The sequence below is a fragment of the Pogoniulus pusillus genome, chromosome 15 (assembly GCF_015220805.1).
Source record: "Pogoniulus pusillus isolate bPogPus1 chromosome 15, bPogPus1.pri, whole genome shotgun sequence".
In the NCBI taxonomy this organism is placed as follows: Eukaryota; Metazoa; Chordata; class Aves; order Piciformes; family Lybiidae; genus Pogoniulus; species Pogoniulus pusillus.
The window spans coordinates 16,167,108-16,188,048 of NC_087278.1; the positions used below are offsets into that span (position 1 = coordinate 16,167,108).

The following is a 20,941-nucleotide window of genomic DNA, read 5'->3' on the forward strand; positions in this document are numbered from 1 at the left end:
AGCCAATACATGTCCAAATGCAGGACGTGAAATTCAGACTTAAGGAAGAACAAGGCCCCATTGCTACAAGACTCATCAGTTGCAGGAGTAAAGCCCACAAAGACTACACCTCTGATGGGATTAACATGGAGCAGACTGCCTGTCTGTGTCATCACACACCCCCCCGTCTGACAGGCTTTGAGGAGATGGAGGAGGAAAGAGTATGCAGAAGCAAGGAGATGATTCAGAAAGAACCTTGACTCCTTGCAGAACTGGTTGCAAGCAAAACAAGTCCCCATTCACAGCAAAACCCTTCAGCCCCCAGCTTTTCTAGGCATGGACAGGTGGTGCTGAGCTCCAGATGTTTCCCATTAGCAATGGCCCATGTGTGGGGGGTGGTTATAAAATGTGCCAGAGCAGGAAAAGTGTTGTCTGTAGGCTCCCTGGTGACTGCTTGGGGCACCCTCTGTTTTTACAGGGTATGTACTCTGGGTTCTTTTTCTCTGTTTGAGAAATATGAGGGGAGAGCTGGTGTGTGCTTTTCTTTAGGATTTGATCATTTTATTTCTACATGTGATGGAAGTAATGCACAAAGTGCTGGTAGGTGAAGAGGTTGCTTTGAAAGCTTACTAGGAAAGGCAATGACTTCTGTGTTGTATCTGACTTGCACTAATAAGGTAAAAAGTAAAATCCATTGCTGTTATTTGAACAGTAACTGAATGTATTTGCTAATCAAATGTCATCAGATGATACCTATAGTCAGTGCTTCTGTGTGTGAGATTGGGGTGGGGGAGTGCAAGGGATGAGCAGAACTAATGCCTTGGATAAAGAAAGGAAAAGATGGTTAACCTACCTGTGTGACTAATGCTAGATTCCTTTCTCTCTGCCCTTCTTTCTCTAATAATGCAGGCCAGTATCAGCTCTACCTGTCCTGTTTCATATGGTGAAATGGGTGACTGGGACAACAGTGATGAATTCATTCAGCGACTGGATTTTTCTAGTTGTGGTGAAGAGAGTGAAGGCAGAAGTGTAGATGAGGAGGATGTGCAGAGCTCAAGCCCTGCCAGGAGCTGTGAGTTCCAGCAGTGGCAAAGCAGCCGTCCTCTACCAGCAACCCCTCAGGGAAAGCTCAGTGAGATTTTCCTGAACAGCACAAAAGCCTGGATGAGTCCTACCCTGAATGCTTCCCCAGCTATGAGCAAGAGACAGGGTAATGCTGAGACACCACTGCACATCACCTGGAAAAAGCTGCAGCTGTGTGACACCCCGCACACCCCCAAGGTAATAGCATGTATCTACTTTGTGTGAGCAGGCAAGGTCTGTGGACTCACTGGGTGATGAGGGGACCTGTAGAAAGCATTTTTTTCAATGTTACTATTGTTAGACTTCTACTCTTGCCCTAGAAACCATGGGCTCTTTAGCTGTGGAATGCTAGTGCCAAGCTGCTGCTAAAACCTTTTAGCTGGCGTTGGGTCAGCCTGACTTGGAAAAACAAACAAGCAGCTATGTGCCTTGGCTGCCTAAGTGTCCCTTGCACACTGCTTAGGAGTGTGGACGTGTATAGCTTCTCTGTAGGAAGCGTGCACTGGACTCCCGGACAAATACATATATCTCTCTTCAAGGAACTCATCGTTCTGGGGGCGCCTGGATTCAGGCAGGTACTCTGACTGCTCTGTTCAGCACACTGTGATGTAAGTGGGTTTTCCTTTCAGGGAAAAGTGGAAACACTGTTGTAGCTGGGCTGTACTTTGGCAGGTCTAAGTGACCTCCTGCTAGCTTGTCTGGTGATGTTGATTCTTTCTTTGTGAAACTGAGCTGCTCAGTGAATTTGAGGAATGTGGGTCTTTGCTCTGAGTAGCAAATCAATGTGTGCTTGTGGAGGAAGGTTAACCTGTCTTCCTCGATGTCTGTCCTAAAACGTGACTTAACTACTGCGTCTCTTAGCAGAATGATCCCAGGCCACGTTTTCTGTGAAATGTCTTCTGCAGGATACACTGTGTCTGCCTTTTAGGTTTTGTAAGCACAAACGGAGACCTAGGGCCAGCTTCTCGCTTTCTAGATAACTTCTCTTGTCTTCCCTGGCTTCTGTCATTCATAACTTGCAATGAAATGTTTCTCAATATTTCTTCTCGACTAATAGACTGGTTGCTCCTTTAAGTGGTACACAAAAGATCAGTGTGCTTTTAGTACTTCTGAGCTATGGTTTTACTTCTGTCTCTTTCCAGAAACCTCATTGTGTGGAGACAAGGATGAACCTATAGCCATGTATGTCCAGCTCTGTGGCCATGTTTACTGAGGAATGGCCTGCTGTTCTCTAGTGAAAAGAAACGAAGTGGCTTCACTTCAAGAATTTCTTCCCTTTCTTATGAAATCTCCCTGAATCTCATCTGCAAATACACGAAATACCTTGTATCTCTTCCAGGCCAGATGGACTGGGCGCTTTCAGGGCGTGCTTCTGTGTATATAACGTGCTGGCTAGATGCATTGTTGCATGTTGCCAGTGGTTAGTCACCTTGTAGCCCATGAAAAGCAATTGCACTCAATCAACAATACCTTTTCCTTTGCTATATTCTGGCAGAAATATCTTGGTTTCCAAACACGCTGCAAAAGGTGGGCTTTAAAGGTCCTGAACCTGCTCATAAAAAAAGTTGGGATTGTTGATCTTGGGACATTTGAAGGTGAGATAAAAGGCTAAGACAGCAGAGCCACATCTAACTGCAGAAAGATGAGCAGGGGAGCCACAGCTAGGATGCATGGCAGAGGAGGCAGATAATTGTACTTTGTAGTCTTGCCCAATCATAGAACCAATTTCTAGAGCTAGTTATGGTAGCTGCCTTCCACTGTATGGCAGCAGCTAATCTCAGATGATGCTACAAGAGACAAGTCTGCTTGATTATGAAATAGAGCCCTAGGTGAAGAGATGAGAATTGCATGCATACAGCAGCAGGCTGCAATGGTATTTTAGATCCCTTCCCTGATGTGGCTATACTAGAACACAGCCAAAATTCTACAGAGCTTCTATGCTGCTGGATAAATTGAGCTTGGACATAAACTGCTTTTAATACATCCATGTGCCAAACTTTTCCATCTAAGAGCAAGGAATGCAGATCAGAGGCTAAGTGATCAAGAAACACTTGCAGGGTGAGAGTAAACCAGTAGCTGAACTTATAAGCATGGTATAGAAATAGCTCTCATGGATCTAGATTCAGGAATGCAGCATGAATTAGGTAGATGCTGGGTAGTGCATGCAGCTCTATGGGATTTTGTCTTGAAGTACTTTCAATGAGAGAATGGAGGAATTCCAGGTATGATCCTGGAACCACTTTTCACAGGAGCGAGACTACTTTCAGATCGAAAAGATTTGGGAGTGTCTCTGTCTTCACAAGGAGAGTTCCAGGTTCTTGAAAAGCTTTTCCTTAGAAGAAATATGGTTTAAAAACATTTAGACTGTATGCCATTCTTCTGAAGCTGAAACAAATCAAACTCAACTTCTTTTCAAAGAGCTGACTACTGAAGGAGTTCAATCATGGAAAGAAAGTAGATTATTTTTTGGTCTTCATATCAAGACTGAATGTTTCTCTGAATTTATACTTCACTCAGTCCAAGGTTTTGAACAAATAGGTAAAAATCTAATGGCCTCTCTCTGTGGGAAGATGAACTACAGAAGATCCAAAAATTCCTTTGGGAATTAAATTTCTGAACTTCTGGGGTTTCTTCTTAATGAGGATTCTCTTCTGGTCAATTTTCCAGTAGCCAAATACAAATTTCTTCCAACTTCTGAATCCAGAGGTAATTTAGATGATGATCTATCTCATTTCTTGACAAACCCATCCTGAACGAAGTGATACAACACTCCATGCTTGGTGGAACTGGGTCTTCCATGTTAATGCAGCATGTGATGCAATTTCTGTGACTCTGTAGGTGGGAGAGATGAGCAGCTGTCTCTTTTTGAAGACTATGCTTGCAAAATGGCTCTGCAGGCCTTGCCCAGGTGAGCAAGGAATAGCCAGAAAGGGCTTAGCAAGGAAAAGAGTTTCCTTCTTCCACAAAGTATTATCAGGACTAAGTTGGGGATTCCTCCCCTGAGAAGGGAGCTGAGCACTCTTTGATGTGCAGGAGAGCAGATGTTTTATTCTGGCATTGCAGCAACAGAAACCCTTTTTCTGGATTATCTGCCACTTTTTTTTTTGTTTTCTCCTCAATGCAGAGCCTGTTATCAAGGGCAGCTTATACTTCATCTGAGACAAAGGTCCCACCCAAAGGCTTCCGACATCTGAGATTTACTCCTGGTGCTGACTTGGAGGACTCTGCCCAAGCTCCTCATGTCAACATTAATCCCTTCACACCGGAGTCGTATCGACAAATGCTCTTCCTTCCTAATGGCAAGCGGAAGACCAGAGGAGAGCTGTAAGTGATCTATGCTTACATAACAGGCTGGAACCAGACTTGAAAGAGATAAGCAATGATGGGCATGTTTAGCACCTGGACTTACTTGCTCACAATGAGTCATTCGCTTCTATAGTACTTATAGGTGCAGAGCAAACATTAGCAGGCATATGAAGGCAATAGAAATGTAAATAAAACTGATCTCCTTAGTTTGGAAATGTGAGTGGGACATCAACAGGTAACCTTAGTGCTATGGCTGTCTGAAAAAATTGTACCTTTTTTCAACCATGGGTAGAATGGAGCTAGATTCAGTTATGCACATATTCATAACTTCAGAGAAATGTTGTCCATGTTTGCATGTAATACAGCATTTAAAATGAGTATAGGTTGTTGCTGACCGGCAGGAGTTCTGGTTCTGCATTAACCAAGACACAAACTTTGTTAAATCCCTGTGCACTACAACAAAGTTACCTTCTTTCATAGACCAAGTGAAATAGATACTCATCTGGGTATCCCTCTTGAGCACACAGCGAGGCAGTTTTGTCCTTCTAGGAACTTGCTTTCAAAGGTCTTATCCCATGTAGCCTTGTCAGTGATAATGCATCCAGGAGAATGATGCCCCTGAAACATGCTCCTCTGTCCTTTGGCTGCTACAGAAGCTGGTATGTAGAGGCTTTTTGAATGGAAACAGATTACCTTGCACAGTATTTAAGGCCTCAACTAGGAACTCTTTTGTGTATTAACACTCTGCAAACTGCATCTTTAATTAAAATGTATAAAAGTTTGGAGATTTGTTCTGAAAAATGTTTTCATTCTAAGCGTTAGTTGGATTGTTATACTGAAAGGAATTTCTGTACTGCACAGAATTTCCTAAACTTCTGTTACAGGAGGAAACCTGATCCAAGAAGCCAGACAGAACAGGAGCTTCCTATAAAGGTGAGTGTCTGTGCATCCACAGGGAGGATAAGATGCTTGTAAATGTTTGGTGCTTGGCGAAGCTTATTCCATTGTTGGAGTGTATTTCATGGCATTGGGACAGAGAATGAATGCTTAGCACAGAATAATTCCAAGATGAATGTTTTAATGTTTGCTTGAGACAACAAATTCTGTAATTATTCTTATCTCTCAATGAAATCGGTGCTTGTGAAGATCTGAAACTCTGACAAACCTAGAACTTACTGATTTTAGTCAGGAGATTTTTTTTTTTTCCCTACATGATCTTATACAGTTCCTCCTGAGGAAGCCAAATGATTATAGTGTTGAGTTAGTGTAAATGCTGACTGTGCCTTTGCAGGCTGGAAAAACAGGTGTATTGCTCTTCCTACAGATCAGTGTACTGAACATTTTTGGATGTGAACAGAACGTGGCTTCTCAATTACAATTAATTATGGACCTGCCCTGCAAAGCCACAAAGTCTGAGATGAAAGTCTTTGTGGATAAGTACTGAGGGTGAAGTTTCAGTTGCAGCAGTCATAGTGGAAAACCTCTGAAAAAATTCTATGCTCTTCCTCAGTAGGGAAATACGCATCTGGGGAGGTGCCTAGGGGTCCAAGAGAAGGCCTCATTATAGCTTAGCTCTAGGACAGTAAACACCATGTTGCAACATGCAACCAATTTCTCTTGTGTTGCCAATGCCTACGCTTTGGTGGCAAACCTCAGTGGCAGAGTGGCCTGGCTGCAACAGGCTGGGTTCAAGGTCTTATATACCACTAGCTGTGCTGGCAGAACTAGGCAGCCTTTGTGGGAACCTGTGTTCTACAGCCTTCCTCTTTCCCAGCTTTATCTGTAGGGAAACTACTCATTCAGATGGCTTCTGGAAAGCAAGCCAAGCCTGAGTTAAATATTCACGTTGAGGTGAAGTTAAAATCTCACTTTTCCTGAGCAACCCCTGTAGCATCTTGTGCAAATAGGCTGAATTGCTCATTGCAGTTGATTTAATGAGGCTGACCGGGCTAACGGCGCCCTCTAACGGACATTGCTGGTATTGCAGGGAGAAACTGCAGCTGCCGAGCCACGCTGCTGCCAAATGATATCCGGGGCTATCACAACTACTGTTGTTGTCCTTGGCCTCAAATAACTCGTGACTCGCAGAAATTCTGCTCAAGTGATGATTATATTGAGTATGTAATATCTGTATAAAATTATATACTAGGAGGAGGTATCATTACACTCTGAGCTTTATAATGTGCTGTGAAATACAGCTGCCTCATGAAATACAACCTGTTGTGAAGGGCTGTTGATTCATAAGGGCCATGTCATGCTGGCGATGAGAACCATTTCTATTTCCACCCTTTAAGGTCGTATCCATGTACTGCAGCAGTGGTTTCAGTGGAGACCCTTGTGAAGTGTGAACCACTGCACTTGTAAGGGAGGCAGGAAGGTAAAGAAAAATCAGGGTTCACTTCCATATTGCTCACTTCATACTCCATTGCTTATCTCTTTCTACTTACCTTCCCTGCAAGCAGACATCACTTTACAGGCAGTATCAGCAGCAGCTGTTTCCCTAGTGGCCATTATGGTAGCAATAATGACATTGCAGCTGCTCTGCAGGCCCTTTGTGGAGAAAGGCTCCTTGTGTGAAATCGCTGGGAATACAAATAGATACACTGAGACCTGCGAACTTGCCCATTAGTCTACAGCTGATGCTACAAACCTGGTGACAGCCTGAACTTACGCAGACTGTCTTTGCTGCAGGCAACCTCAGCTGTCAGAGTGAAGCAGCTCTTATTAGCTGAGGCCACGTCATGGCAATGCATCAACCTTTTCTCCTGAGCTCAAAATCAGCAATAGCTCTTCTTTTAAACACAAGTTTACTACTGGAGTCTGGCTAACTAAGGTAGTAGATTTCTCCCTATCAAGAGTGGTAACAGGTTCTCTCAACCCTGCAGTAGCAGGGCAAAAGGCAAGTGTGTTGTTGTTGTTGTTTGCTGTTCATCCCTGACTGACTCCCTGAGCTATGGGTTGAGGAACTGACAGGGGTGCAAGAGAGGTATGATGGCAGTAAACCAAGGAGACTTAATCACATGTAGCTAACTAGACTACAGCTCTCCTTAGCTACAATTTCCACTTTTATGGCTAGTAAGTCAGGCCTTTTTTATTTTTTTTAAAGGCAAAACAACCACCCAGAATCAGAATCAATCATGTTGGGAGAGACCTCCAAGATCATCCAGTCCCACCTATCACCCAGCCCTGTCCAATGAACTAGGCCATGGCACTAAGTGTCTCATCCAGTCTTTTCTTGAACACCTCTAGGGATGGAGATTCCTCCATCTTACTGGGCAGCCCATTCCAGTAACAAATCATTCTCCCTGTGAAGACCTTCCTCCTAAGATCCAGCTTTTACCTCCCCTGTGTCCTCTTGATCTGTTGCTGGTTGCCTGGGAGAAGAGACTTCAGGTAGTTGCAGACAGCTATGAGGTCACCCCTGAGCCTCCCCTTTTCCAGGATAAACAACCCCAGCCCCCTTAGTTTCTCATAGGGCTTGTGCTCCAGGCTCCTCATCAGCTTTGTTCCCCTTCTCTGGAATAACCTTTTGTGCAAACAAGGTCAGGATGACCTTTGTTAGGTGGGCATAAAACCCTCCAACCAACCAAAGGCAATAGTATTTCAAAAAGAACTGGCAGCACACCTGCATGCATGCCTGGATGAACAGCCAGAATGGGAGAAAAAAAAGCATGGGTGCTCTGACAGCGAGTGATAAATAGCTCTAAAAAGACAACAGATGTTATCTAGGTCTTTCAACTCATACCTGTCTTTGCTGGTTTTGTGACCTTGTAGAGATACCTTCTGAAAGAGAGCAATATGGTTTCCCGCTATAAGAAAGAGTTCCTGGAACTGGAAAAGATTGGTGTGGGGGAATTTGGCTCTGTCTACAAGTGCATCAAACGTCTTGATGGATGTGTTTATGCCATCAAACGCTCCAAAAGGCCTCTGGCAGGATCCTCAGATGAGTGAGTGTGCTGACAGCTGAAATGATGGGCATGTTCTTGGGAGGTGTGATAGGGAAGGAGGGAGTATGGATCTAAAGGTATTTGAAGGGTGACATGAGCAAAAAACTGTCAACTGTTGCACTCCCAAGTGAGAGTTGGGAGAGTGGGGGAAGTTGTTGCTTTAAGACCAGTGGGTATAAATGCTTGAGAAAGGGAGGAAGCTATGTGTGTTGTAAAGTGAGACAACACTTACCTGAACTCATCATGTTCATGCAGATGTTCTCTTGAATAACTGCTAAATAGATAATTTGTGATATGTCCCTGCCCTGTGGTATGGCCAGCACTGCTCACGTGTGCTAACCAGCTAGAGCTGTCTTGCATGCTAAACAAAATTCTTTTAACAAAAACCTCGCTCAGTGATTTCTTTAGCTTTCTTCTTTTGACAACTGCTCATCACAGCTGAGCAAGGGCAGGTTTTGCTTCAGCAGCTGCGAGTGCCACTCTGTCTGCTGAAATCCAGGAGAAAGTCTTGAACACCTCTGCTTTCCCACACTCAATCTAGGCTGAAAACTAGGGCTCATGGTCCCAAGCAGGTCTCTGGCACTTGGTCACCTCTCCTTTCTCTGTGTGCCCTTCCCTAGGCAGCTGGCTCTGCGTGAGGTTTATGCTCATGCTGTCCTTGGATACCACCCCCATGTTGTGCGCTACTACTCGGCGTGGGCAGAGGATGATCACATGATTATCCAGAATGAACACTGCAATGGTAAGAGCTGTGGCATTGCTCAAGGCTGAGATTTTGGGATAGGTGTGGTTACTTTCTTTTATACTTGGCTTCTGACAAAACAAACTACCAGGCCTACAGCTCCATGAAGAATACAGTAAGGGGTCAATATTTAGACAAATCTCTGAATGGTGCCTGTGTTACAAGAAGTAAACTCCCTCTGATTTGTGAGGTTTTAAAACTGATCATCTGTGGTGGCTGACCTAGAGAAATATGCTCCATGCTAATGCTGAAGAGCTGCACCTGGGGCTACCTAGATAGCCTCAAAAGCAGCTAACTTCAGTGCCATATATCTTGGAAACACCTGTTCTTAATACAGGAGTAATGGTTTAGAATGGCTGCCTAGTTGAGAAGGTGGTACCTTGTGTCTTGGTTAGAAAAAAGAGCGCCACAGCTGCACAGGAATGGAGCTAAACAATGATGTAAAGTGTAAATGGGGTGCTGCAGGCAGGATAGTGTGTTCTTATTTGAGTCTTTCCTTGGCCATTCTGCTGTTTGGAAGACACTGAAAGATACACCTCTGGCTACCAGAGAAGCTGAAGGCAAATAAGTAGCTATCATCACTCATCAAGCCCCAAGACCTCAGGAGCAGTTGAAAGATGAGAGCTACTTGGGGTAATGGCAGAAGTAATTGAAATGCAGTGCTAGTTCCTGCAGCATTGATGGGGTTTTTTTTTGTGTTTTAATGGATGAACACCTGAGGCTGAGGGTGGGGGGGGAAAGGATGAAAAGCAGGCTGGTGGAGAGAGAGGCCATGGTACTTGCTAGTTCTGAAATGAAGTGCTTTAATGGAGACCCCCAAAACTGTGTCAAACGTTTCATTCTTCAATCAAAAATCTGAATTTCCTTGCTCCACTGTTCATATACCTTTTTGCCTGCAACCATGACAACTTTTTTTTTCCTCTCCACTGTTCCTTTGTAGCAGTATCACTATGAAGTCAGCCCTCCTGGTACTGCAGGTAGAACTGCAGATGCTCAGTCATGGGCAAACAAGAGGCAAGATGCTTTGAGGCAATGGAAAGGCTGAAGCCAAATGATGATGTCCAAGTTTGATCACTAAAACACACATTGCCAGTCTGCTTGGGATTTGTGACTACCAAGCCTGTGAGCTCTGTGGGCAATAATTTCAACTAAGCTATTTGGAACATGCAGCTCCACAATGTCTTTGTCAGATTTCAAACTGACTGTTTTCACCTAGGTGGGAGTCTTCAAGACGTGCTTCTGGAAAATGCAAAGCTTGGTCAGTATTTCCCAGAAGCAGAGCTGAAAGAAATATTGTTGCAAGTCTCCATGGGGCTGAAATACATCCACAACTCTGGCCTTGTGCACCTGGATATCAAACCTAGTAAGTACAGTACACTCATCCTTTGTGTGCCCTCCAGGGGATCTGAAGTAGGACTTTGATGGAACTTATTATAGTGCTTCACAGGATGGAGTTTCTTGCCCTAAAATGTAAATGGCTTGGTTTTTTTAAAATCTTGGCACTAAAGCTGCTCCAAAACAGAGCCTTCTCTGACAATTGGCAGTGTTATACTCCTGTTCAATGATCTTCATAATCCTGGCTTACAAGAATCATTTTTATAGTAGTGGAGCAAGTAGGGCTGCTAATGAAGACAAGGACTTCCTTATTTTCTGTTACCTTGTTGCCCAACATTTGACCTTTCTATGGAAAAACTGGACTGAAGTGAATATTTACTGTACCTACCCTGAGAGGGGTTAAATTAATGCAAAAAATAGTTATATACTTTCATCTGTGCAGCTGAGGATGGGCACCTCCAGGGAAATGCTCCCCTCCCCAGTCACATGGTTGCACTGAAGCAACTCTTCAGTGCTAAAATTATGCTTCTGGCTTGCAGACAAAAGGAGGGGAAGAAAAGTTGGTTACAGTAGGGTATTTTATAGGGAATATACAGTTGTTTGCTGAATACGTGAGCTGGGCAGAAAGCAGATGAGAAGCATGTGCATAGCTCCTCTGGCAGCAAAACTTAACTACCTTGTGTGATGGTTTGGGTGTTTACTGCCCCCCACACCTTTAGAAATTGCCCAGACTAGACTCAGCCAGCTCTGGAAATTGAAGCTTTATATTTACAGCTTAGTGCAATATACAAGCAGGTATCTACAATATATACAGTTATATACAGAAATACACAAGTTAAAAAGTAATACAGAAACACAACAGTCCTCCCAGAAACCTGAGTCCCCACGAGGAGCTCACACTGACTTTCCACCTCTCCTCCCACCCCTCTACCTTACCCCAGATCTTGCCTTATGTATAAGGTAGTACAGAGGGTTGGCCGGGGGGTTAGGAAGCAGGTGGATTACTCGCACAGATGGCAGGTTAGGTTAGAGAGTGAAAGAAGTTCAGCCCAAAGCCTAGACAGCAACTGTGTTATCTATGTGTTCTTGTTCTTATACATCTCAGCAAGCCTATGAGTGAAGTAGATATCATCGTTTTCTTCTCACAGCCTGTAATCTAATTCTTCTCACCAAAACATTCTAGCTAGCTTCAAACTAGCACACCTTTGACAACTAGTATTTTTACAAACTTATCTGATGACTGATAACATTGTTGCTAAACTTCACTGCCTTGCAGGTAATATCTTCATCTGTCACAAACTGGCAGTTGAGAGCCCTGCTGGGCAGGAAGAGAGTGACAGTGAAGATGAACTCACTTCTGGTGTGGTGTATAAAATTGGTAGGTTTCAGTGTGCTTTACAACTGCCTTAAGATTAGAGTTGCTCATTACTGCTTGATTTTTCTTGATGACTGAGGAGACTTGCATAGAAAACTGATAGCTATGGCAAGTAGCAGAGGCATTCAAGATGATGCTAATTCCTTGAAGGAGATAAGTCTTGGAAACAAGCATGTGAGCTTTCTAGACCCAGACTCCTGAGTAGGAGCAAGCTTGTTCTCTTAGGCACCAGAGGAATCAGGAAATACTAAGAAATGCAGGGATTTTTATTGATGGAGGAGATATACATCAGTTTGCGCCATTAGTTGCTTATTCTTTTTCAGGTGACCTTGGCCATGTGACTTCAATAACAAACCCCCAGGTGGAAGAAGGAGACCGAAGGTTCTTGGCCAATGAGATTTTGCAAGAGGTACAACTGCTGACAGGGTGAAATCATCATCATATTCCTTGCCTTATCTTCTTATTTGGCTGTGAAAAAGGCAAAACTAATATCTTGCTATTTGGCCTTGCCATGTAAGCATTTGAAATAAAGTTACTTAAGATTGCTGCTGTTCTCCCTATGAGGGACAAATGGGACAAACCCTTTGAGTTACACACCTAGCTAGGATTAAACTACTGGATGTGATTACTGAGGAATATATGCCCCCAGACAAGTGCCTGATCAGGTAGCATAGAGAAGTGGGACTTGGTTGACTGCAGTTCAGACACTCCTGACAGTTGAAAAAAAAAAAAGGATATCAGTATGTAACAAGCAGCTTGGATGTGCTCATAGGCTCTGGTATTCAAGTAACTGTATCTTTGTGCTGCAAGTGGATTTAGGAACTGAGGCCAATGCTTTACATGCAGTTGGTCACTTGAGTTTGGGTATGGCTAGCACTTTGCCTTTGAAATCTGGAGGTGTGCACCTCCTGTGCTAATCGTAATGTGGACTGCAGGCTCCTCATAACTGGGTAAAAGATAATGTACTGTTTAATTTGATACCAGTTTGGACTGGTAATTATGTTTTTATCCTAAAGAGTTTTTTAAAAAGCTAATTGGGATGGTGAAGGTGGTGTCATACACATAGCTAGTCAGATGGTAATTTTTTTGAGTTGGTATCTCAACCCACCTTTGTTCAGCATAGCAAGAAAATCCCTTTCTACAACTTGTTATCTTCTTCACAGGATTACTGCTATTTGCCAAAAGCAGACATATTTGCCTTGGCACTCACAGTAGCTCTAGCAGCTGGTGCAGACCCACTGCCTCACAATGGGGACATGTGGCATCACATCCGCAAAGGCAATATCCCATCAATCCCCCAGAAGCTTCCAACCTGCTTTCTTGAACTCCTTGAGGTGAGGAAGTAGCCTCAACAGGATGGAGGCTTTTCCAGTTGGTGTATGACAGAGGGCATGTTAAAATCCTGAAATTCTTTGCTTTCTAGCTCATGATCCATCCTGACCCAGTGGAAAGACCTTCTGCTACAGCTCTTACTAAACATCCAGTTCTCTGTCCTTCACGTGGAAAAGCTGCACAGCTCCAGAAGCAGCTAAATGTGGAAAAGCGCAAGACTGCCATGCTGGAAAGGTAGGGCTGGCTTGGGCACAAAAGGGAGAAGACATGAGTGCATCAACTGCTGGTCTTCAATGTAGGGTGATAGTGCTAGGACACCCAGCATAAAGTATCCAATCAGCTCCTGTGTCTGGAGCTAGGAGAGTGATGGGGCTCTAACGGAGTTGTTCCCAGGTAGCTGTGGAACATTTCTCATTTAGCCAATTCCTCAAAACCACAGTAGAGAAACTGCACTCTTGCTACAACTGCTGGTGCTTAGAAAATACTGATACAACATGCAGTCAGTGGGCAGATGAGGAATTGATGCTGGACTGAGAAAGTGGTCTAGGACAGAAGAAAGTATCAGATGGTAGCAGGCATCTGCTTTCCCTTGGCTCCAACTTGCTGCTTTTGGTAACCACGTTCTGTGGTGCCGGTGTCTTCAAACTGTGCCACCACCCTTTTTAGTGCAGTAGGTTTTTTCATGTAGATAAGGAAGCATGTGCTCTGGCAGCATAACAAGTGTTGGCAGGATGGAAGGCAACACAAGAGAAGCATGTGCCTTCATTAGGTATTTGTGCTGCACAAGATGGCACTGATCTAAGCACCACCATTCAAAATATCTGAAACAATGGGAGAAAAACTGAGGTAAGAACTCAACACACTAGTGCCAGTGTGTGTCTGACCTGATGCATAGTTTTCCTTGGTGTAGCTTCAGAGCAGTTCTATTCCAAAGCAGAAACTCCAGAGATACCTGCAGTAATCTTCATGTTGCCCTCTGAGGTGAAAATTTACTGCTCTCCAGCAGTGCTGAGTACTGCAGCAATTCTGTTGTGCAAGATTGTTCATAGCTTTCTTCTGTAGCTGATGGGGATTCATGCATGACATGGTTTCCTTCCTCTCCTCTCCCTTCCATCTTCCCCATGCAGGGAACTTAAAGCAGCTCGCCTTGCCCAGACTCTCAGGAAGGACCAGCCCTTAGGAAGTGTCAAGTTGCAAGATTCTGAAACTTCTAAGCAGAACAGCAAGCGCCTGGTGGGAGGGAAGAGCTGTCGCTCATTTAGCTTTACTTTGGGTTACTGAACTTTTAAGTTGTCCTGAAATGCTCTGGCTGATGAATGGCCCTGTGAAAGCAGAGGGTCCCCACAGACCAATATCCCTTATTAGCACTCCCTGTTGTGGTTTTTGGTTCCCTTGTTAGTTATGAGATGTTGTCCAAGGGAAGGATGACTGACTTGTGAGATTTAAGATTATTTTCCTTAGTCTCTTACCTGTTTAATTTCTTGAGTAACTGGTTTTGTCCTAGATTAAGAATGATTTTGCCATGGAAGGCAAAGAATGGCATCTCTTCCACTGGTTTTCCTCTTCCTTTAGTTGGCCCCTGTTATTGATGTTTGTATGTCTTAACTCTAGTCACCTGCATATCTTGAGAGGTGAGATAGTGCCTGTATGCAGAAATGCCTTCTATAGCTGGGTCCTCCTAAAAGTGGAGTAGTGAGAATTATGATAGACAGTTTTAACTGTCTCAGGAAGGAAATTTGTTAGACAACAGGCTGGGATTTGGGATGGAACTGGAGTGGCATTTCATTGAGAGGTACAAGGAGTAAAAGGCAACACTGAATCAAGGGGGTTTACTGGTGGAAGTTGAGAGAAAGCTTCCCCTCCCTCAACTTTCTGGAACAAGCGTGTGGCTGTAAGTGTCCATAGACTAGCCTGTGATGCCTGACTTGTTTCATGTCAGCCGGCAAGGACTCTGCTTTAGGTAGGGAAGGTGACAGTGGTGTGCTGGTAGGGGTGGGTGCCTTACCCGTGCCCCTCCCGCTATCTTCGGCGTGGTGCAACTGCCTGCTAATGGCAGCCGCATAGCAAAGCTGCAAGGAAATCAGGAAACGCTTCTTAGGCCCCACATGTTTGAAGCTGCCTGTGTTAAGAATGTGTTTAGTGTTTGCTGCGCCTCTCCTCCTGGCTTAATGGAGTCCTTGTCGGCTGTATGTCGAGCGCTGGGAGCGGCATGTGGATTGCACTGTGACTAGGAAGAGCCTCCAGTGGGAAACTCGGTTATTTTGGAGTACTGAACTTTGTTCTCGAGTGTTGGGACAGTGATGGCTTTTAAACTGTTACAATTATCCTTTAAGAAGCGAAACGTGCTAATAAAGATTTTAATCCTTTTACCTATAACGGAGTGATTTGGTTATTTCCCCCCCACCCTTGTGGGTCTCCTTCCCCCGCCACACGAGAAATCTCACCCCGCGGGCGGCTGGGGACTACAGCTGGGCGCTGCCTGCAGCGGGAGGCCCCTCCTGTCCCCGCACACGTTCGGTCCCCCCCGCCTCCGCACGCCGCCTCGACCCGGCCACCCCGCGGTGCGCTTCCCTCTTCCCTCCCTCTCGTCCGCTCTCCCCAGCGGGCCCCCTCAGAACCTCCGCCGTAGAGAGGGTCGGGTTTTCACCCGGACCCTTTTTGACAGGACACTGCGCGCCTTTTCCGCTTCCGGTGGTGTGCTAGTCCTGTGGCGGGAGAGGTACAGAGGGCGAGGGGGTCGGGGCGAGCGGGGGCCTTGGCCGGTAGGACGAGGCTCCTCCTGGCGCTTCACTACCCTTGCTTTTTCCTCCGCAGGAGCGACGGCAGCATGTTGCGGCGACCGGCGTGGCAGGTAGGGCCGGGCGGAGGGCTGGGGGCTTTGAGAGACTGTTGAATGGTTCCCTGAGGGAGCAGCACTGGGGACGGGCTCACTTCAGGCCCTGGGGCCGGGCTGCGGCCCTGGCAGGAGTTTGGTTCTGACTTTACGGCCCGAAGGTGGCTGCACCGCACCGCCCGGGGGCCGTTGCTGAAAGCTGAACGGCCGTGGAGAGCGGGCGGCGGCGAGAAGAGGCAGCTTCGGCTCCTCCTCAGCCCGCCGCGAAGCTCGTAGTAACTTTGTCGTCACGGAAACACCCTTTCACTGCCGCCACCTCGTTGCAGCACGGAAACGTGCGAGGGCAACGGGGGAGCCCGGAGCTGCGCCTCCGGAAAGGTGAGTCGCTCACCTCCGCAGAGCGGGCTATAAGGCCCGAAGGAGCGCTCTGTAGCTGGGCCGTACATTCGCAGTGCCTCGGGTACGCGCTCTGCGAGCGGCCTGACTACGAGGCCCGGCCATTGCTGCTGGTGCCTTTACCGCAGCGCTTGAATTGGCATAGACGTCAGCGAACCGCGCAGACATTCCCAAGGACTTCCGTCTTGCGAGTTGCGTTTCCCCTGACGTAGCTTCTCTGTTCAACACAGGACTGTTAATTTTCCTTTCATTTTTGATTTTTTTCAACCACTTGTTAGATGAGCTTTTCTACAGTTCTTGCTCATGAGCCTCTTGCAGGGTGTTCTGGGCTTTTTTCCTCATTTTTTTTCCTAGCATGTATTTGGCAACAACAAGCCATTTGTTTTTCTTTTCACTTGAGTTTTGCTGTTGCACTCAGGTTTTTGTGGCCTTGATTTTATTGTTTGCTTGGGAATGAGGGGTTATTTGCATCATACTGCTTATGGCAATGGATAGATCACATCTTTTTTGTTTCTGAAGTGAAGCAGAAGGTTGATGAAGTGAAAAAAAACAAAACCTCCTTGTTTTCCAAAAACTGAAGCTAAGCCAACTATGCAACTTTTCCACTTCAACCCCTCCCTCCTTTTTGATGTAGTATAGAAAAAGAACAGTTGCTGTGTTTTCCTAAAACAATTGCTGCAGATGTAACATCAGGGCATGCTTTTTCTCAGGCAGCTTTTTAACCTCAGTTCAACCAGATAGTCTTTGAATAATCCTGTTGGCTTTTTAGCTAAATGGATTTCTTCCCTCAGTTGCCACAAGTGTCTGGAAAAGAATGCACTTGCAAAGCCTCTGTAAGTGTTCAGAAAACAAGGTTTAAAAGCATGTGAATACTGTTTGTACTTTGTCTTGGATACCAACATGTGTCTGTTCTTTCAGGTGCTTCGCCAGTTTGTAAGGCATGATTCTGATACAACTGGCTCATTGGTACTTGAAAGATGTAAGTAGCTCCCGAGGTGAAACTTAGCAGTTACTGTCTGTGGCTTTTTGTGTGTTTTAGCATGGCTGAATGAGAGAAATAGATAGAATGATAGCTCATGTTGTTTCAAACAGAATCTGGAGTAGCTTCTTATCTAGTCTTTGTCAAGTCTAGCTGCCTTCAAGAGAAGGAAAAAAGCTCTGGTATGAACTACACCTGTAAAAAGTAGGTGTTTGTGCTTTATCAATGGCAGTGAATCAGATGTACTGTTGTGATCTCTAATATTTGCCTTTTAGATGTCTCACTTGTTTCTCAGGCTGACATGTGCCTGGGGGACTTGCTTGGGTGCTGCTGCCTCAGACTGATTTGTTCCAGGTGTGCACTTCAGACTTTGCCATTGAGTTCATGTGCTTATTGTGCAATAGAGATTCTTTCCTGATTTTTTTTTTTTTTCCTTGAAAAAGGATGAAGGAATAACTTATGTCCAGCTAGTTCTGGTACTTGTGTAAAACCCAGTAACCTCCTAATTCAAATGATGAGGTGTGATAATGCAGCTTTGCTGTTTTAAGGACAACAAAATGTAACTCCATGTTTTTATCATAACAAGAAAGTGCAGTTTGAGGAAAGTAAATGAAAAATAGTTTCAAGTGGCATATGTATGTCTGTGAAAAGTGTGCCAAAGTAACAGAAAGAATAAAGAACTTTGGACTTTCTAAATTAGTTTGTTTAGCAGTTAATATGATATTACAGGCACAGTCTCAAACAGCTGTAGGGCCTGAATAAGCTAAAAGTCATAAGAACCTGAAAAATGTGGGAAGTCGTCATATCAGCCTGTGACAAAAGCTGCCAGGTTATGCCTTGCTACAAAGCATCATCATTCATTTATATGCGTCTTTGCTTTCTGATCTTTCAGCCATGAATCGTGTTCAGTTACTTGGTCGGGTTGGACAGGACCCTATCATGAGGCAAGTGGATGGCAAGAATCCTGTTACCATATTTTCCCTAGCAACCAATGAGATGTGGCGAACAGGGGAAAATGAGTCAAACCAGGGAGGTGAGTCTGCAATGAGCAACATGCTTCTGCTGTGTTCTGAGGTCAGGTCATGCATGTGTGTTCATAGCACCGTGCTTTATCTTCAGCCTGCCATGTAAATCTGTTGGATTCAGGGAAGCTCCTTTGAGGTCAGCAGAGATACTGGTGCACTTGTGTGTTTAACTGATTCCCAGCAGTATGTCATGCATAGAGATCTTCATGTTGACCTTCCTCTGGAAGAAAAGAGTGTTGAGTTGGCAGTTTTTGCTGTTTGGGTTGGCAGAGGTGTGTAGCAGGTTCCATACTCTTATTTTTCTTCCTTCTCTTGAAATACAAACAAAGATACACCATTAATGTGCAGCTACAGATGTTTTTTTCCCTGTTTTGTTCAATGTGGAGTATGTGAGGCAACAAAACCCTTCAAGTATGAGCACTGGCTTCCAGGAAAAGTGATCTCTTGTCAAAACAAAACTTCTGTGTGATACTTTAATCTGGACACAGATGAGTGGAACGTTGAGTTGTAATATGGAGCGGGATATTGGGTGCTTCTATACGCTCATTTTTGAGATCGCTTTCTTAATTCAGGAATGCCAGCATGTTGAAACTCATGTCTGAGGTTTGCCTCAAATAACAGATTTGGCATCCAGCTGTGTTACTTTTGTGTACCGTAGGCGATATTAGTCAGAAGACGACGTGGCACAGGATCTCTGTCTTCAGGCCAGGCCTCAGGGATGTTACGTATCAATATGTGAGGAAGGGGTAAGTGAAGAACAAATGTGACTGAGGGTTCAATGCCTTGGAAGTGGATTGATGTGATAACTATGGTGCTGAGTAGCTATGCTAAAATAGGAGTTCTATAAAATAATTTATCAGACCTGCTACCAACAGTTGATGCGAAGACTGTACTTACAATCAGATATGGGGCAGAAAGCAGTAGTACAGATCTCTGTCCAGTACCAAATTCCTGTTTTGTTTGTTTTTTAGTTCTCGAATCTTTGTTGAAGGGAAGTTGGACTATGGTGAATATACAGATAAAAACAACGTGAGGCGGCAGGCAACAACCATTATAGCAGGTAAGGAACAACACCCTGTACTTTTAAAGTGGAGAGGAGTTTGAGGAACTTTGTCTTCATTCTCAGTACTCATACTTGGGGATGTTAAGAGAATTGGTAGGCTGTACCACTAGATGTACTATGGCTCCGCTTGTGGAGATATAGATGAGAGCATATAATTGCAGACTGTTGCATCATTTGCTTACAAATTGATTGGTGCAGGAGGTTGAGACTCTGCTCCTTCAGTTTGTCAGCAAATTTTTGCTTCCTCTTGAAGACTAAAAGCCAAAGGCTTCACCATTTTTAAGGACCTCTGTGAAAGATGTTTTATATTGGGATAGCTCAATGGAGAATTTAGAGGGACCTCAGTCTGGTAACCAGTAGTGATAAGCACAGCTCAGAATGGATAGAGAGTAACTTATTCCTTAGGCAGACATAAAGAAGAGGAGAACTGGGAAACTCAGCTTTTAACTTGAGCTTAAAGTAGCATGAGTATTCTACATCTTGACTGTAATTAGAGACACTTGTGCAGAGGGGCTAGACCAATTGGGTACTAGAGCAAATGCTCTCTAGACAGAGGAGAAGGAAAGAAACAAACTAATGAACTAGCCACAGTTCTGGATGTATCTGCACAGCCTCTTTGAGGCAGTAGTAATCAAACCATCACATTGATGGTTCAGCTTGTGGTGCTGTTCATAAATAGCTGGAGAAGGGAAGCAAAAGTCTTCTTAAAATTAGTATTTATCCTGATGGTTTCTCCTTTGTGTTCAGTATCCCCAGACTCAGTTACTGAAGTGTGATGAAGTATGAGCTTCCTATAGTCCTGCAGGCTGATGACTTGGTGTAGTGTATACTAAAAATGACAAGGATATAACCTGTAGCTGATAGAGATAATGGCAAAAGAGTGAAACCATAATTTTAAAATGTGTCTGGTGTCTTTGGCTTTTCATCAGGTTTGGCAAACTTGTTATATTGTGTATATGGCTACCTTGAATTGTCAGCATTCTGGCAAGACAGACCAAGAGCCTTGTATCAGGCATCTTCATTTTATGGATTTCAGAGCAGAACTGTTCATATCTTTGCAGCTTATTTTAACACAAATGGGCGTTTTTGTGGGTGCACAGGCTTGCAACAGGGAAAAAAAACCCAACTAAATTTTCTTTATTTCTTTTCAGATAATGTAATTTTTCTGAGTGATGGTGGTACAAAAGAAAAGGTGTGAGGCATAAGTGCTTGGATCCAGGCCATTTAATTCCTTTTGTTTTACAGTGCTTCATAATTCTGTAATCATGTATATTATTGTAGCTTCTTTAAAGAATAAATAAAATGTTTGGTACCAATAGGGTATCTGTGTGTTTTGGTTTTTTCTTAGTGCTTTCTCTCTGTTCATCATTGTTTGGATTTCTTTTCTCTGCTCTTTAAGAGAGAAGGTAACCCAGGTGGCTATATTCTTGAACTGGTGGATCTGTAAATACAGTCACCCTTTGCATCTGCAGACAGTTTCAGGACTTCTGTCCTTGGCTGCCTTAATCTCTCTTCTGTCTTGGTGGGGTCTGATAGTCTAACCATT

At 44.4% G+C, this 20,941-nt stretch overlaps 1 protein-coding gene across 3 annotated transcripts; it reads left to right on the forward strand.

The window, feature by feature from the left end:
- Window positions 1–399: 399 nt before the first annotated feature.
- LOC135181965 (single-stranded DNA-binding protein, mitochondrial-like) lies at window positions 400–20,711 on the forward strand. Of its 3 annotated transcripts, XM_064155527.1 has the most exons (17): window positions 400–458; window positions 889–1,260; window positions 4,187–4,386; window positions 5,253–5,301; window positions 8,143–8,315; window positions 8,936–9,057; window positions 10,274–10,420; window positions 11,669–11,770; window positions 12,091–12,176; window positions 12,931–13,101; window positions 13,191–13,333; window positions 15,914–15,950; window positions 17,247–17,307; window positions 18,200–18,340; window positions 18,991–19,078; window positions 19,304–19,392; window positions 20,547–20,711. In XM_064155527.1, the coding sequence occupies exons 2-17, from the start codon at window positions 928–930 to the stop codon at window positions 20,591–20,593; spliced, it is 1,989 nt and encodes a 662-aa protein (XP_064011597.1). In that variant the 5' UTR covers window positions 400–458; window positions 889–927; the 3' UTR covers window positions 20,594–20,711. The 3 variants fall into 3 exon arrangements, with proteins under 3 accessions (XP_064011597.1, XP_064011598.1, XP_064011599.1); XM_064155528.1 differs by lacking the exons at window positions 15,914–15,950; window positions 17,247–17,307; window positions 18,200–18,340; ... (1 more) ...; window positions 19,304–19,392; window positions 20,547–20,711 and adding an exon at window positions 14,227–15,475; XM_064155529.1 differs by lacking the exons at window positions 400–458; window positions 889–1,260; window positions 4,187–4,386; ... (6 more) ...; window positions 12,931–13,101; window positions 13,191–13,333 and adding an exon at window positions 15,776–15,818.
- Window positions 20,712–20,941: the final 230 nt, after the last annotated feature.

Excerpts from the sequence above, each read along its gene's own strand:
- LOC135181965 (XM_064155527.1), top strand. The coding sequence starts at position 928 with ATGGGTGACTGGGACAACAGTGATGAATTCATTCAGCGACTGGATTTT. Across the intron at positions 18,341-18,990 it reads AAATGAGTCAAACCAGGGAG|GCGATATTAGTCAGAAGACG; the intron begins GTGAGTCTGCAA and ends TGTGTACCGTAG. Across the intron at positions 19,393-20,546 it reads GGCAACAACCATTATAGCAG|ATAATGTAATTTTTCTGAGT; the intron begins GTAAGGAACAAC and ends ATTTCTTTTCAG.